General features: G+C 36.8%; 1 protein-coding gene across 3 annotated transcripts in view; it reads left to right on the top strand.

The window, feature by feature from the left end:
- Positions 1 to 12751, top strand: part of ADGB (androglobin) — a 217516-nt gene that overhangs the window by 114714 nt on the left and 90051 nt on the right. For all 3 annotated transcript variants that reach the window (XM_089332586.1, XM_008263621.5, XM_008263619.5), the window contains 5 exons: positions 1981 to 2110; positions 5715 to 5748; positions 6706 to 6886; positions 7351 to 7414; positions 11652 to 11754. In XM_089332586.1, the coding sequence (XP_089188712.1) occupies positions 1981 to 2110; positions 5715 to 5748; positions 6706 to 6886; positions 7351 to 7414; positions 11652 to 11754 (512 nt within the window). The remainder of the gene's footprint in view (positions 1 to 1980; positions 2111 to 5714; positions 5749 to 6705; positions 6887 to 7350; positions 7415 to 11651; positions 11755 to 12751) is intronic.

The following is a 12751-nucleotide window of genomic DNA, read 5'->3' as shown; positions in this document are numbered from 1 at the left end:
TTGTTTCCTCGGTTTCTGCTTTTGTTGCTTGGCATTATGGAGATATTCTCTGATTCTTCTTCCTTTGCTGGTGTTTTTTCTTGTTATTCTATGACTGTATTAAGTGGACTGTCTGCTTTTGATGGAGCCTTAGAGGCTTGAGATGGGTGTGGCCTGAGAGCTCTGTTTGGTTCCTCAAGGTTAAGGGTGTGCCAAAGGTGACACTCTCAGGTTAGGCGTGGTAAACCTCTCTCTCTTTCTTTCTTTCTTTTTCTTTTTTTTTTTTTTTTTTTTTTTGATTCAGAAGGTAAGGAGGTACCTTTCTCTGAAGGGAGGAGAGAACTTCCACTTTGACTATGACCCTGTCAGAATAAGATCAAAGTCGGCGAACTCAAAAGGCTTCCATAGCCTACTGACGCCATAAACAAGAGTGTCAAATTGTTAAGTCAACAACAGGAGTCACTGTGTACTTATTTCTCGTGTGGGATCTGTCCTTAATGTGTTGTCCAATGTGAAGTAATGCTATAACTAGTACTCAAATAGTATTTTACACTTTGTGTTTCTGTGTGGGTGCAAACTGATGAAATCTTTACTTAATATATACTAAATCGATCTTCTGTATATAAAGATAATTGAAAATGAATCTTGATGTGAATGGAATGGGAGAGGGAGCAGGAGATGGGAGGGGTGCAAGTGGGAGGGAAATTATGGGGGGGGAAGCCATTGTAATCCATAAACTGTACTTTGGAAATTTATATTTACTAAATAAGTTAAAAAAAAAAAAAGAATTGGGGCCAAGGACCATTGGGACAATTTTTCTCACAATTAAATTAGATTTACACAGCCTTTTAAGAATCTCTGTGTCTGTAGAAACCACAAATGGCTTCATTTTATAATCTAAATTTCCTGAGTTACTCCCCTATTTAATTTTTCTTGTATCTTCTTTCAACTTTATTACCTGATCAAGGTGGATGAAATTCTAATAGCCATATACAGGTGACTTAATAGCTTGATTGAATTCAACTAATGTATTCACTGCTTGAATCTATTATGAATCATTTGCATATTCATTATATGTGACAGAGCCAAATGCAAAGATGCGTGAATAGCATTTTATCCTACTTGAGAGACAAGTTGCTTATCTCATCTCTCTGAGCAGTCAGAGTTCTTAGGTCAACATGAGAGAAAACCCTTGTTTTTTTCTGGAAAGCCCTTGAAAATGACTGCTATGTAAGTTTCCTATCGTTGGAAAACTATCCTTGTAGTAACACACCAAACTTGCCCATTCTTGGCTCATGGCCTTGTTTGAGAGAATTAGTGCTCCAGAAATATGTTTGTGCTACCCTCTAGTGGCAGTTTTATGCAAATTGGAGAAATTTGGTTAGAGGTAAATTAAATTTTTTAATTAATGGGAAGCACTGGAAAAAATGACTAAGTTTATGAAGCTCATATATACAGAACCTAATTTTATCTTTGAAATATAATTTCCTAAATATATACATATATATTCTACAACAAATGTGTTTTTATTGTGGTTTTAAAATTCCAGCTGTGGAGTCATATCAGCAATTGCTTGAAGGAAGTGCTATACACTTAGGTAGCCAGTATGAATGGCACAGTAACAAACTTGAGTTTTTTAGATTTGTAATTAAATATATAACTCTGAGAAATGTTTCACTGACATATAACTTACACTTAAATCAATTCTAAATGTCAAATGCTTGTGTTTTGATCATCAATATCCAAAGATGGCCACCAAAGCTTTAAAACAGTGTTCTGGAAAATTTTTACACCAAAACATTAACAGATGTAGACTGTTTCTTCAGTAGTATTAAAGGTAATTCAATGCTTCAACATAAAATAAGAAAACATGACTTGTTATAAAAAAAGTGCATGAAAAAAATGAACAAAACTGTTACTTTGCATTATTGACAAAATTGCAGTTATTTATGAGCAACATTAAACAAGATATTAAAATAACAGGAATGTTTTTTCCATTAGATATTGCGTACCATCTCTCATTAAGAAAGGAGTGCCTCTGGGATCTAGTTTACCTTCTGTCACTGAAAGCGATGAAACTGCAACCACAAGCCAGCAGGACTTGAGTCAAATAACAGGAGCTATGTCTCAGGTAACTCTGTTACTCTTAAACTTGACCCAAACCTTGATTATAGAAAACTTTTTTCTTAAACTTTGAAATATATTAAACATATAAAATAATGTGTAACATGCATCTGAGCACTATAAGGAATGTTATTAAAATAAATACCTTTGAGGTGAGCATTTGCCATAGTGGTTAACACAGCCCTTGGAATGCCTATGAAAATATTCCATATTTGACTGCCTGACTTTGAGCCCCAATTCATTCAAGTCCTAAGTCCAGTTTCCTGCTAATGTGTATCCTGAGAAACAACAGGTGATGGCTCAAGAATTTGGATTCCTGTCACACTTATAGGAGACGTGGATAAGTGTTCCTGGCTTCAGACTCAACCTGTCACAACCATGGCTATATGTAGGTATTTGGGTAGTGAACCAGCATATAGGCAATCTCTCAGTGTGCTTCGCAGCTGCTCAAAATAAAAAACAAATAAATAAGTAAATAACAATTTTTAAAGTAAGTGTATTAAGTATCTATAATGTAGTTACCAAATGCAATATTCCTCTGCAGTACACTCCCCTGTGTATCTCTTCTAGTTGTATTTCCTCTTTCAGATGTTTATATTAATCAGCTCCATACATTTTTCTAATTTTTCCAATTATGTGTATCATGTATTTGTAAATAATATATAGCTTGATTTAATTTGTACATAATTTTAGTAGACTCTTAGTGTATTAATTCTTCTGTATCTTCTTTGACTTACATCATATTTGTAAGATTCAAGTCATTTTTGCATGTTAGAGTTTTTAATTTTACTGGCTTATGGTATGTATTATATAACCATACTGCAATTATTTTTATCAGTCACAGTGTGATATCTGTACTCATCCTTTCTTACCATTGCAAACAATGTTACTGTGGTGTTTCTTTTTTTTTATTTATTTTTATTTTTTGACAGGCAGAGTGGACAGTGAGAGAGAGAGACAGAGAGAAAGGTCTTCCTTTGCTGTTGGTTCACCCTCCAATGGCCGCCGCGGCCAGCGCGCTGTGGCCGACACACCACACTGATCCAAAAGCAGGAGCCAGATGCTTCTCCTGGTCTCCCATGCGAGTGCAGGGCCCAAGCACCTAGGCCATCCTCCAGTGCACTCCCTGGCCACAGCAGAGAGCTGGCCTGGAAGAGGGGGAACCTAGTGAGCCGCGGCGCTGGCTGTGGTGTTTCTTAAATGTTCCCTCTACACGTGTGTCAGAGTTTCTTTAGTTTTGGGACTGATTATCTTTTATGTGTGTGCTACAGCCTCCTTTGACAATGTTGTAAAATTTCTAACACCAATAAGGACAATTAATCTATTTTTGCATATTGTAATACAGCTGTCTGGGCTAGCACTGTGAAAACAGGTAGCTTCACTATTTCATGGTTGAATGACTACCAAGCATAGTCATCAGTTGGCCAACTACAGGTCACAGGACTATATATAGACAGGAAGACACAATCACATGAAATATGACAATGATCCTAATAACTGCTGTAATTTCAAGATAATGACGAGCATATATGACCATTTAAGATGTTTACCATTTAACATAATGTAAAATACTACGATTTATTTTATTGATAGGTCCCTCAGTTATTGCTAATAACATTATGGCTACTTGCATAGACTGATAATTGATAATTGACAAAAATATTGAATTTCAGTTAAAGAGGTAATTTTAAACAAATCCATGTTAATATTTTCCAAAAAAAAAAAATCTAACTGTGGGCCCCAGAGGACAGTTGGTTCAGAAACCATAAACCTTGCCTTCAGATATGACTCTCATACTATAGCTGACAGATCATAGGGCATCTGACTGTTTAACCTTACACCAAGATGTCAAATATTTCTCCAAGATGTGTCAAGGCTCTTTCTTGTCAGCATTATCTGAAAATTTTCTTTGCTTAACATCCAGGTCAATATTTAATGTTCCATTATATTTGACAACATGGTAGATGTAAAAGAATATTTTATTTTTTAAATAGGTAGTATAGCACTATATTCAAAAGTAAAAATCTAAAGCACAAATATAGAATTGCTACTTTGCATGTGCCTCTCCATTCTGTTTTGCTGTTCTGGCCTCTGTAGAAGACTTCCAAGATTTCTTTAGGTAATTGGAGAGAATCACATCACATACTACATTACATGATCTCCTCTTTTTCTACTCAAAATTTAATTTTTTTATTTTTTAAAATACTTAATATGTTCTGGAGATTTTAATATATACTTGAAGAATGACTTCATTCTTAATGTAGCATATTAATTCATTGTGTGATGAACCATAGGTACTAACATCTCTGGATGGACTCTTGAGTTTTTTTCCAATTTTTTGCTATTATAAATAATTATGTCATAAATGAATTTGTACATGTGGTGGAATTGTTTGGTCAATAATTTTTGAGGAATCTCCACACTGTTTTCCACAGTGGCTGCACCATTCTTTCTTTTCACTAACAACATAAAGTTTCCCTTTCTCCACATCCCCAAAACACTGTCTAACAGTAACTCTGAATTCATATGGAGAGATTTCCTATTCAATTTCTCCAGTTCAGGCAATTTTCAATGTCCTGTTTATGCAGGACTGGTTTCTGAACCAGAAGGCTGTATCTCATTATGTCCTCCTCAGATGTCTGTCAAATGTTTCTAGAGTGCTAAGGCCTAAGTAGGATTGCTCTAACTAGAACTTGGTGGTCAGTTATCTCTGCTCTGCTTTCTCCTCCATACGCTAAATGTTGTCCAATATAATTTCTGACATCACTTGTCATCATTCTGTATGAATTTGTACCATTTTATCTTTTATACTTAAATTAATAGAGTTCCAGAGAATCTAAAGTTTTATTCACAAATTCACCATAATTTCCTGGTTAGAAGTTTCAGGAACCATTTTTGTCATTGAAAGCATACTTTCTGGGTTCTATACAATAACGAAGAATCATGGTCTCTTAATTTCTCTGTTACTGACAGGTACCTCAATGCCAAGTAAAATCCCATTGTTTTAATTTAACTTTTGTTACGAGTCAATCATTTAGTGCATTCATATACTCTGTATTTTTGTTTTTAAAGATTTTATTTATTTTATTTGAGAGGTAGACTTACATACAGTGAGAGGGAGAGACAGAGAGAGAGGTCTTCCTTCCATTGGTTCACTCTTCAAATGACTGCAACGGCTGGAGATGCGCCAATCCGAAGTCAGGAGCCAAGCGCTTCTTCCTGGCCTCCCACATGGGTGCAAGGGCCCAAAGACTTGGGCCATCTTTTGCTATCTCAGGCCATATCAGAGAGCTGAATTGGAAGTGGAGCAATGGGATCTAGAGCCAGCGCCTATATGGGATGCTGGCACTGCAAGCAGAGGATTAACCCACTGCTCCACGGCACCGGCCCTATTCTGTGTTTTAACATCATAAAGTTAAATCTCAATCCAATATTTAATTAGGTTCACATATTTTTAATTTGAATCTGTTTACTTTATGTTAGTAAGTTTTCCCAGGAACTGTGTTTTCGATGCTTAAACAAACATTGAAAGACTTGGGCACTTTAAATAGCACTTTAAATGTTTTGTTGAATTCAAAACAGTTTCTTAACACTTTCTTTTTATTTCATAGGGTACTTTTCCATCACTGGTTATATTAGGAAAAGGTAAATCAACAATATTCTTGTGACTTTTTTAATGAACATCAAAGAACACAGGAGTCCCTCCCTCTTCCTGGCTTTTGGAAGAATCTCTTCAGAATCCCCATTGGTTTGTTGACTGTAATATGTAATGAACTAGGAAAAAAAGTAACTTCACTTGTTAAACTCAAAGTTAAGACAAAATATAAAAATAAAAAGAATCTGGCTAAAGACCATAGTAATATTTGCATACTTAAATATATGTACACCATGATCAAAGTACTGAAACCATTACAGATTTTCTAGTTCTTGAACACAGACTTGATCAAAGCTCTTTTTCTACTCAAAATTTAATTTTTTTATTTTTTAAAATACTTAATATGTTCTGGATATATGTATATCTGGATATATGTATATGTATATATATACATATGTGTGGCATATGTATATATAAAATTTTGTTTTCTGTACTGTATAAGAGTTTTTATATTACTTGGTTAATATAAAATAAGGCTACAGAATGACTGACTACAGGCAGAAATTAAATAGTTTACTGGCCTACATTTGTTGGGGTATATCTCTCAATTTGTCATTTCCTCTCTGGTGTCTGAGCCGTCTCCTCATATATAAATATGTCTGGCTATTGCAGACATATTAAGCATATTAAGCACATATTAAGCACATAAGCTGGGTCATTTCTCTTGTAACTTCACAAACTCTAAAGAACATGTGCACAACTTTATCCAAGTGGTTTCAAAATTCCTGAACACTAGTGTTCATGATACTTGATAGACTTCTCCGAAGTGTACAAAACGTGTCTCTGTGGGGACATCTGCACATTTGAGACCTGCATGTAAATTATTATTTCAGCAAATATTTCTCCAATAATAAACTTAGAACCCCCTCGTAGTTTTTTTTTTTTTTTGTATTTTTATAATTTACTCTTTAACCAGATAATCTGTGTTTGTCTTCTACTTTGCACAGATGAGCAAACAGACCCTGGATTGAGTGATACTCATCAAACTAATGGATTGAGCTTGGAAAAAGATTTGGTCAGCCAGACAACAGCAACACAGGAAAAATCACTAGAAGAACTCATAACAATAAATACTTGTGTTTCCAAAGAAATATGGTTAGATTTTGAAGATTTCTGTGAATGCTTTCAGTAAGTTTCCAAAAGTTATCCATCTAACTATGTTGTAATGGCTAATCCTCAACTGCATTACTATGCAAACCACATCAGGGTTTATTAACCTGTATGTAACACTATGGTTATATAATCTATGAATTCTTAATTATCATTCAAAAAAGCTAAGCCATGTTACCTTTGTACTGACATAATAGCAAATAAAAATTCTAGAAGGTGAAACATAGATGCATTGATTATCCATATAGCACAATGGTAGTAAAACTTGTCTCAGGCTATTTCCAAGTTCTCCAAAGTATTGTTTGTTAGCAAAGAGGAAGGCAATTTATTTAATGACATGATTTGTGTCTCTTCAGGAAACATACTCAACATGGTTGTTATTTTTAAAAATGTTTTGCCTATAATTATGTAATTCCAAGTAACTTGACATGTGCACTAATCTTTGCATATAATAACAATAATGTGCTATAAATATTTTTCAGGAATATATATATTTTTCACAAGCCAAGTTCATACTGCCTTAACTTTCAAAAGTCAGAATTTAAGGTAAATATATTATAATCTCCTCTTTCCCTTTTTATACTTTTTTTCAATACAATTGAAATAGTGAGAAACAGCTTTAAATGTCTTAAGTATTTCTAAATTCATGACATATTTTTAAAATTAATTTTGAAATCCTTCTACTAATTCCTTATCCAGACCATAAGCAAAATTCTATGAGCTCCTAACTGAAACTATGATCCACCTGACTGTGTTGTAGTGGCTAAATCTGTAGCTGCATTGTTCAAATTCATATTAATAAAATTTTGATTTATGAATTAATAAAGGTACACAAAGAAGTTCCCTATATTTGGTTTTGTTTAGTATTTGCTAAATAGTGTGTATTTCCTAAAACATAAGTACATTTTCACCACCATGTCTGTGTTTTGGCTTTCTCTCTTTCTGGTTCTGTCACTGATTCTCTCTCTCTCTGCTCAAATTCTTCCCACTCCCTGCAGTGTCTTCTCTTTTATCCTTATGGCTTTACTCTAGCTAATGTCTAGAAGTACTTCAGAACAGTAAAGATGTCCTTGGTTTTGTAAAGCCTTCTTCCCTGGTTGGTCAAGTGACTCGACCTCAGGCTCCTCTCTGTCTGCTCAATGCTCACCCAGGTACTGATTGCCCATCCCAACTGCCTGGTTGCTTCTCTGTGTCCTCCCTGTACCCTGTGCCCTGATTGGCATTAGCATCTTCAGAAGAACTGTGTCCTTTTGTTTACTATTGTGAGACCATTGTTGATGTAACATGGGATCTCAATTTAAAAAAAAAAAAAATTGTTAAATAAACTAATTAGAATCTCACCTTGGGTGGAATTTTAGAAATCACAGTGAAACATATTCTGGGAAACTGAATTGAACTGAAATTTGCCTGTTTAAGGCCAAGGACATCCAAGGCCTTTATTATATCCCACACCTCAATGAACAGTATGCATAGTGAGAGTTGCAGGTAGTCTTTGAAATGACTCCCATTGCACTTGTGACACATGAAAACACAGGCTCAGGAAACCTTTCCGGTCCAGCTCTCTGCTGTGGCCCCGGAGGGCAGTGGAGGATGGCCCAAGTGCTTGGGCCCCTGTACCCACATGGGAGACCAGGAGGAAGCTCCTGTCTCCTGGCTTTGGATCGGCATAGCTCTGCCCGTTTGAGGGGTGAACCAATGGAAGGAAGACCTTTCTCTCTGTCTCTATCACTGTCTATCTATCAAATAAATAAAAAAAAAGAAAGAGAGATTGTATATAAGTTTTCATTATACATCATTATCCTAATATTTGTGTGTGTGGCAAAACAGAAAACTATTCTTTGTTCTGCTATTTTCATGAAATGATTTAAATGAAAGTTAATTTCTTCTTAAAGTCTCTTCTTGGCAAAGACACTCCCAAATGTGTCCTTCATTCCCCTTTGCTTCTTTAAACATTAATGGTTTGAGAAAAGTATAACTTTTCCCTAGTGGGCATTAGAACTCAAATTTAAAGGTTTATGGATGGCCTGGGAGGAAGCAGTGGTGACAATTAGAGGCCAGGCAGTCTTGACTTACTATCTTGTGCTACCAACTAAGTTTGGGATACGGGGCCTGAGACTCACCCTTGGCAGGTTCCAGAGATCAGTGTGAGGATAGGGCAAGGCCAGTCAATGGTGTTGTGCTGGCACCAGGGCAGAGTCCTTTTGCCTTCTGCATTTCTGTCTTCAAAAATGACAACAAATGAACCCAGTGCAGAACCTTCTCGGGGTGCATGTTGGAGGAGCAAGTCCCAAATTCCCTTATCCTCTCAGCAAGTGAACATTGAAGCACCTGCCTGTATCACCAACATGTCTCAGCTGAAAGGCAACAAACGAACTGAAGTGTCAAAGGACTACTACTGGAAAGCAGTGTAGAAAGCAATAATTTATTTTTTTTTAACTTTTATTTAATGAATATGAATTTCCAAAGTACAGCTTATGGATTACAATGGCTCCCCCCTCCCCATAAATTCCCTCCCACCCGCAACCCTCCCCTTTCCCACTCCCTTCCCCCTTCCATTCACATCAAGATTAATTTTCAATTCTCTTTATATACAGAAGATCAGTTTAGTATATATTAAGTAAAGATTTCAGCAGTTTGCACCCACATAGAAACACAAAGTGAAAAATACTGTTTGAGTACTAGTTATAGCGTTAAATCACAATGTACAGCACATTAAGGACAGAGATCCTACATGAGGAGTAAATGCACAGTGACTCCTGTTGTTGACTTAACAATTTGACACTCTTGTTTATGGCATCAGTAATCACCCTAGGCTCTTGTCATGAGTCGCCAAGGCTATGGAAGCCTTTTGAGTTCATCAACTCTGAGCATATTTAGACAAGGTCGTAGTCAAAGTGGAAGTTCTCTCCTCCCTTCAGAGAAAGGTACCTCCTTCTTTGATGACCTGTTCTTTTCACTGGGATCTCACTCACGGAGATCTTTCATGTAGGGTGTTTTTTTTTTTTTTTTTTTTTTTGCCGGAGTGTTTTGGCTTTCCATGCCTGTAATACTCTCATGGGCTTTACAGCCAGATCCGCGTGCCTTAAGGGCTGATTCTGAGGCTAGAGTGCTGTTTAAGACATCTGCCAATTAGTCATAATGATAGGACTAAGAGCCAAAGGGAGCACATAAACAAGACTAGTGTCTGCAAATACTAGCTGATAGAATAAAAAAGGGAGAGAACAATCCAACATGGGAAGCGAGATACACAGCGGACCCATAGAAAGCAATAATTTTAAATAAGTTACATTGCACCAAACATTTTTGTTGCAGGTGATTAAATAATAAGGTTTCCTTTTTCATAACACTGTGTTAACATACATGATTTCTATTTCAAATATTAACTGGTTATTTTAGTATTGTAGTAAAATAATATGTAAACCTTATTGAAGTATAGCAACAATTAAACGATTGAACACATTTAATGTATACCATCAATCAAAATCATGTTACACCATATTTGCGAGGCAATAAGCACAGCCGTCAAGAGCAGCTTTAGAGTCAAACATATACCTACTTCACATCTCAGCTTTGCTACTTACAAGTTCTGTGACTTTGAAAAATCACTTGACCTCTCCTTGCTTCAGTTTCTTCATTCATAATTGACTATATTAATAGTAATCAGAAGGATGAGTTGAAATCCTATATGTGTACATTTATCTGCTGTCACTTAAGGAAAATTATGCTTTCATTCAGAATTTCATTGCATCTTCAAACTAAAAATCCATCATCTGGTATATTAATAAGCAGCAAGTGTATTTCTGAAGATTGTTGGAAATAGGAGAGTTTATATCACATGCATCCCTGTAAAATACTTTATTATATGGATGTTTCAGAATATTGGGGAAATATAGAATAAAAAGATAAGTTTTGGTATGAAAATGTAGAATCCGTGCAGAGTTTCTTCATGAACTTTTTGAATATACTTCATGTGCAAGAGTTTCATATTTTTCTCGCACCAAAATGCTTATTTTATTTTGCAGTACACTCCATTAGACACATTCTTTATTTTTTAAGAAATATTTATTTATTTGAAAGGCAGTGTTTTACAGAGAGGCAGAGAAAGAGAAAGAAAGAAAATGGCTTTCCATTCACTAGTTCAATCCCCAAATGGCCACATAGCCAGAGCTGTGCCAATCTGAAGCCAGGAGCCAGGAGCTTTTTCCAGGTCTCCCATACAGGGGCAGGGACCCAAGTACTTGGGCCGTCTTCTACTGCTTTCCCAAGCCATAGCAGAGAGCTAGATGGGAAGTAGCAGCCAGGACTCAAACCAGCGCCCATAAGGGATATGGCACCACAGGCAACAACTTTACTCACTATGCCAAAGCACCAACAGACACAGACTTTATTGTTTAAAGTTATTCTCTAAGACCTCACTGCCTATCAGGGACCTAGTCCCTGAGCACTCCTCAGTCCTGGACTCGGTCTCCTTCTCACTTTGTCATTTGTGGGGCATATATATCCTTTTCTTTCCTCATGAAAAATATCTTGGCCTCTTTAATACATGGTGGTCATCTCACAGAGGCTCTGCAGATCCAGCTTCTGTATAGACTATCACCAACATTCACCCAGTATGGTTTTCTTCCTATTATGAACCCATAGGTACTTATTTTGGTACCCAGAGAGAGTAAGTTTCTTACCAATGTAGGTATCATACAACATTATTATTAGAAGTGGAAAACAATACACATTTACATGTTAATTGGCTGATGCGGTGTATGATGGTTGGTCTGATTTCTTGCAGTTTTCAGAAGAACGTGTCTCCTACTATCTGTATGTGGACAGTCTTAAACCTATTGAACTACTTGTTTGCTTTTCAGCATTGGTACGCTGGGGGGAATCTGGAGGTAAGAACACTGTGGAATTTATAGTCTTAATGCCTATAGAATGTCCAGGCCAGGAACATGAAATAAGGTTTTTAGACCCTGGAAATACTTCCCCCTCAGATCTTCTCTAGAGCCACACAGGGACACCAGTGCTGAATCCTCTGCTACTCCTACTCCCCAGGCACTGAAGATTCTGCGCCTGCTTGCTGCTCAGGACCTCTCGGTTGCAGACAGGTTACACCTATACATGTGGTCATCCGTGATTCTTTCAAAATCTATTGAATACCTTGAACTCCTTCTTCTCTGATTTGGCAAATCCAACGACCTTTCCCTTCATACCTTCTTGATCTCTGCTATAGTTTGGATGTGACTTGTCCCCTAAAGGTTCAAGTGCTATGGGATTGGTTCCCAAGTTATTGTGTTGAGGTGCTATAATCTTTAAGAAGGAATCTAGAGAGGGGTAATCAGGCTACTGAGATGGAGCAGCCAGGACAAGAACCAGTGCCCACACTGGCAGTATCCCACCCCACTATACCACAACACTGGCTATGGAGGTGCTGCCCTTGAAATGGATTAATACTGATTTGAAGAACTTAGTTCTCCCAAGAGTAGGTTGTCATAAAGAGATGTCCCCTCATGCACTTGGCCTCCTCTGCCCATGGCCCATTCCCATGGAACTTCTCTACCATGATGTGACACAGACAGGGGAAAGCCCTTTGCAGGATGTCAGAACAATATCATTATTCCTCTAGAACTCTGAGCAAAATAAAACTCTTTCTATAAAGTACCCAGCATCAGATATTTTGCGATAGAAATAGAAAATGGACTAATGCAGCCCTCTGCTTTTGTGATTACCCTATAGACTCTAACCTTTACCAGTTACTGCCTCATGTCAGTCATCAATCATCTCCATTTCAAGTTCCCCATTCTCTGATTACCACCCATGGCTTCTCCAGTTCACTCTCTCTGAAATTATGTGCCTACAACTGACACTACCAGGACTTCCCTCCATCTATTC

Source organism: Oryctolagus cuniculus, chromosome 5 (assembly GCF_051225735.1).
Source record: "Oryctolagus cuniculus isolate XC-2025 breed Fujian yellow rabbit chromosome 5, ASM5122573v1, whole genome shotgun sequence".
NCBI lineage: Eukaryota > Metazoa > Chordata > Mammalia > Lagomorpha > Leporidae > Oryctolagus > Oryctolagus cuniculus.
The sequence above is the reverse complement of the archived record's forward strand: the minus strand, read 5'-3'. Positions and strand labels throughout refer to the sequence as shown.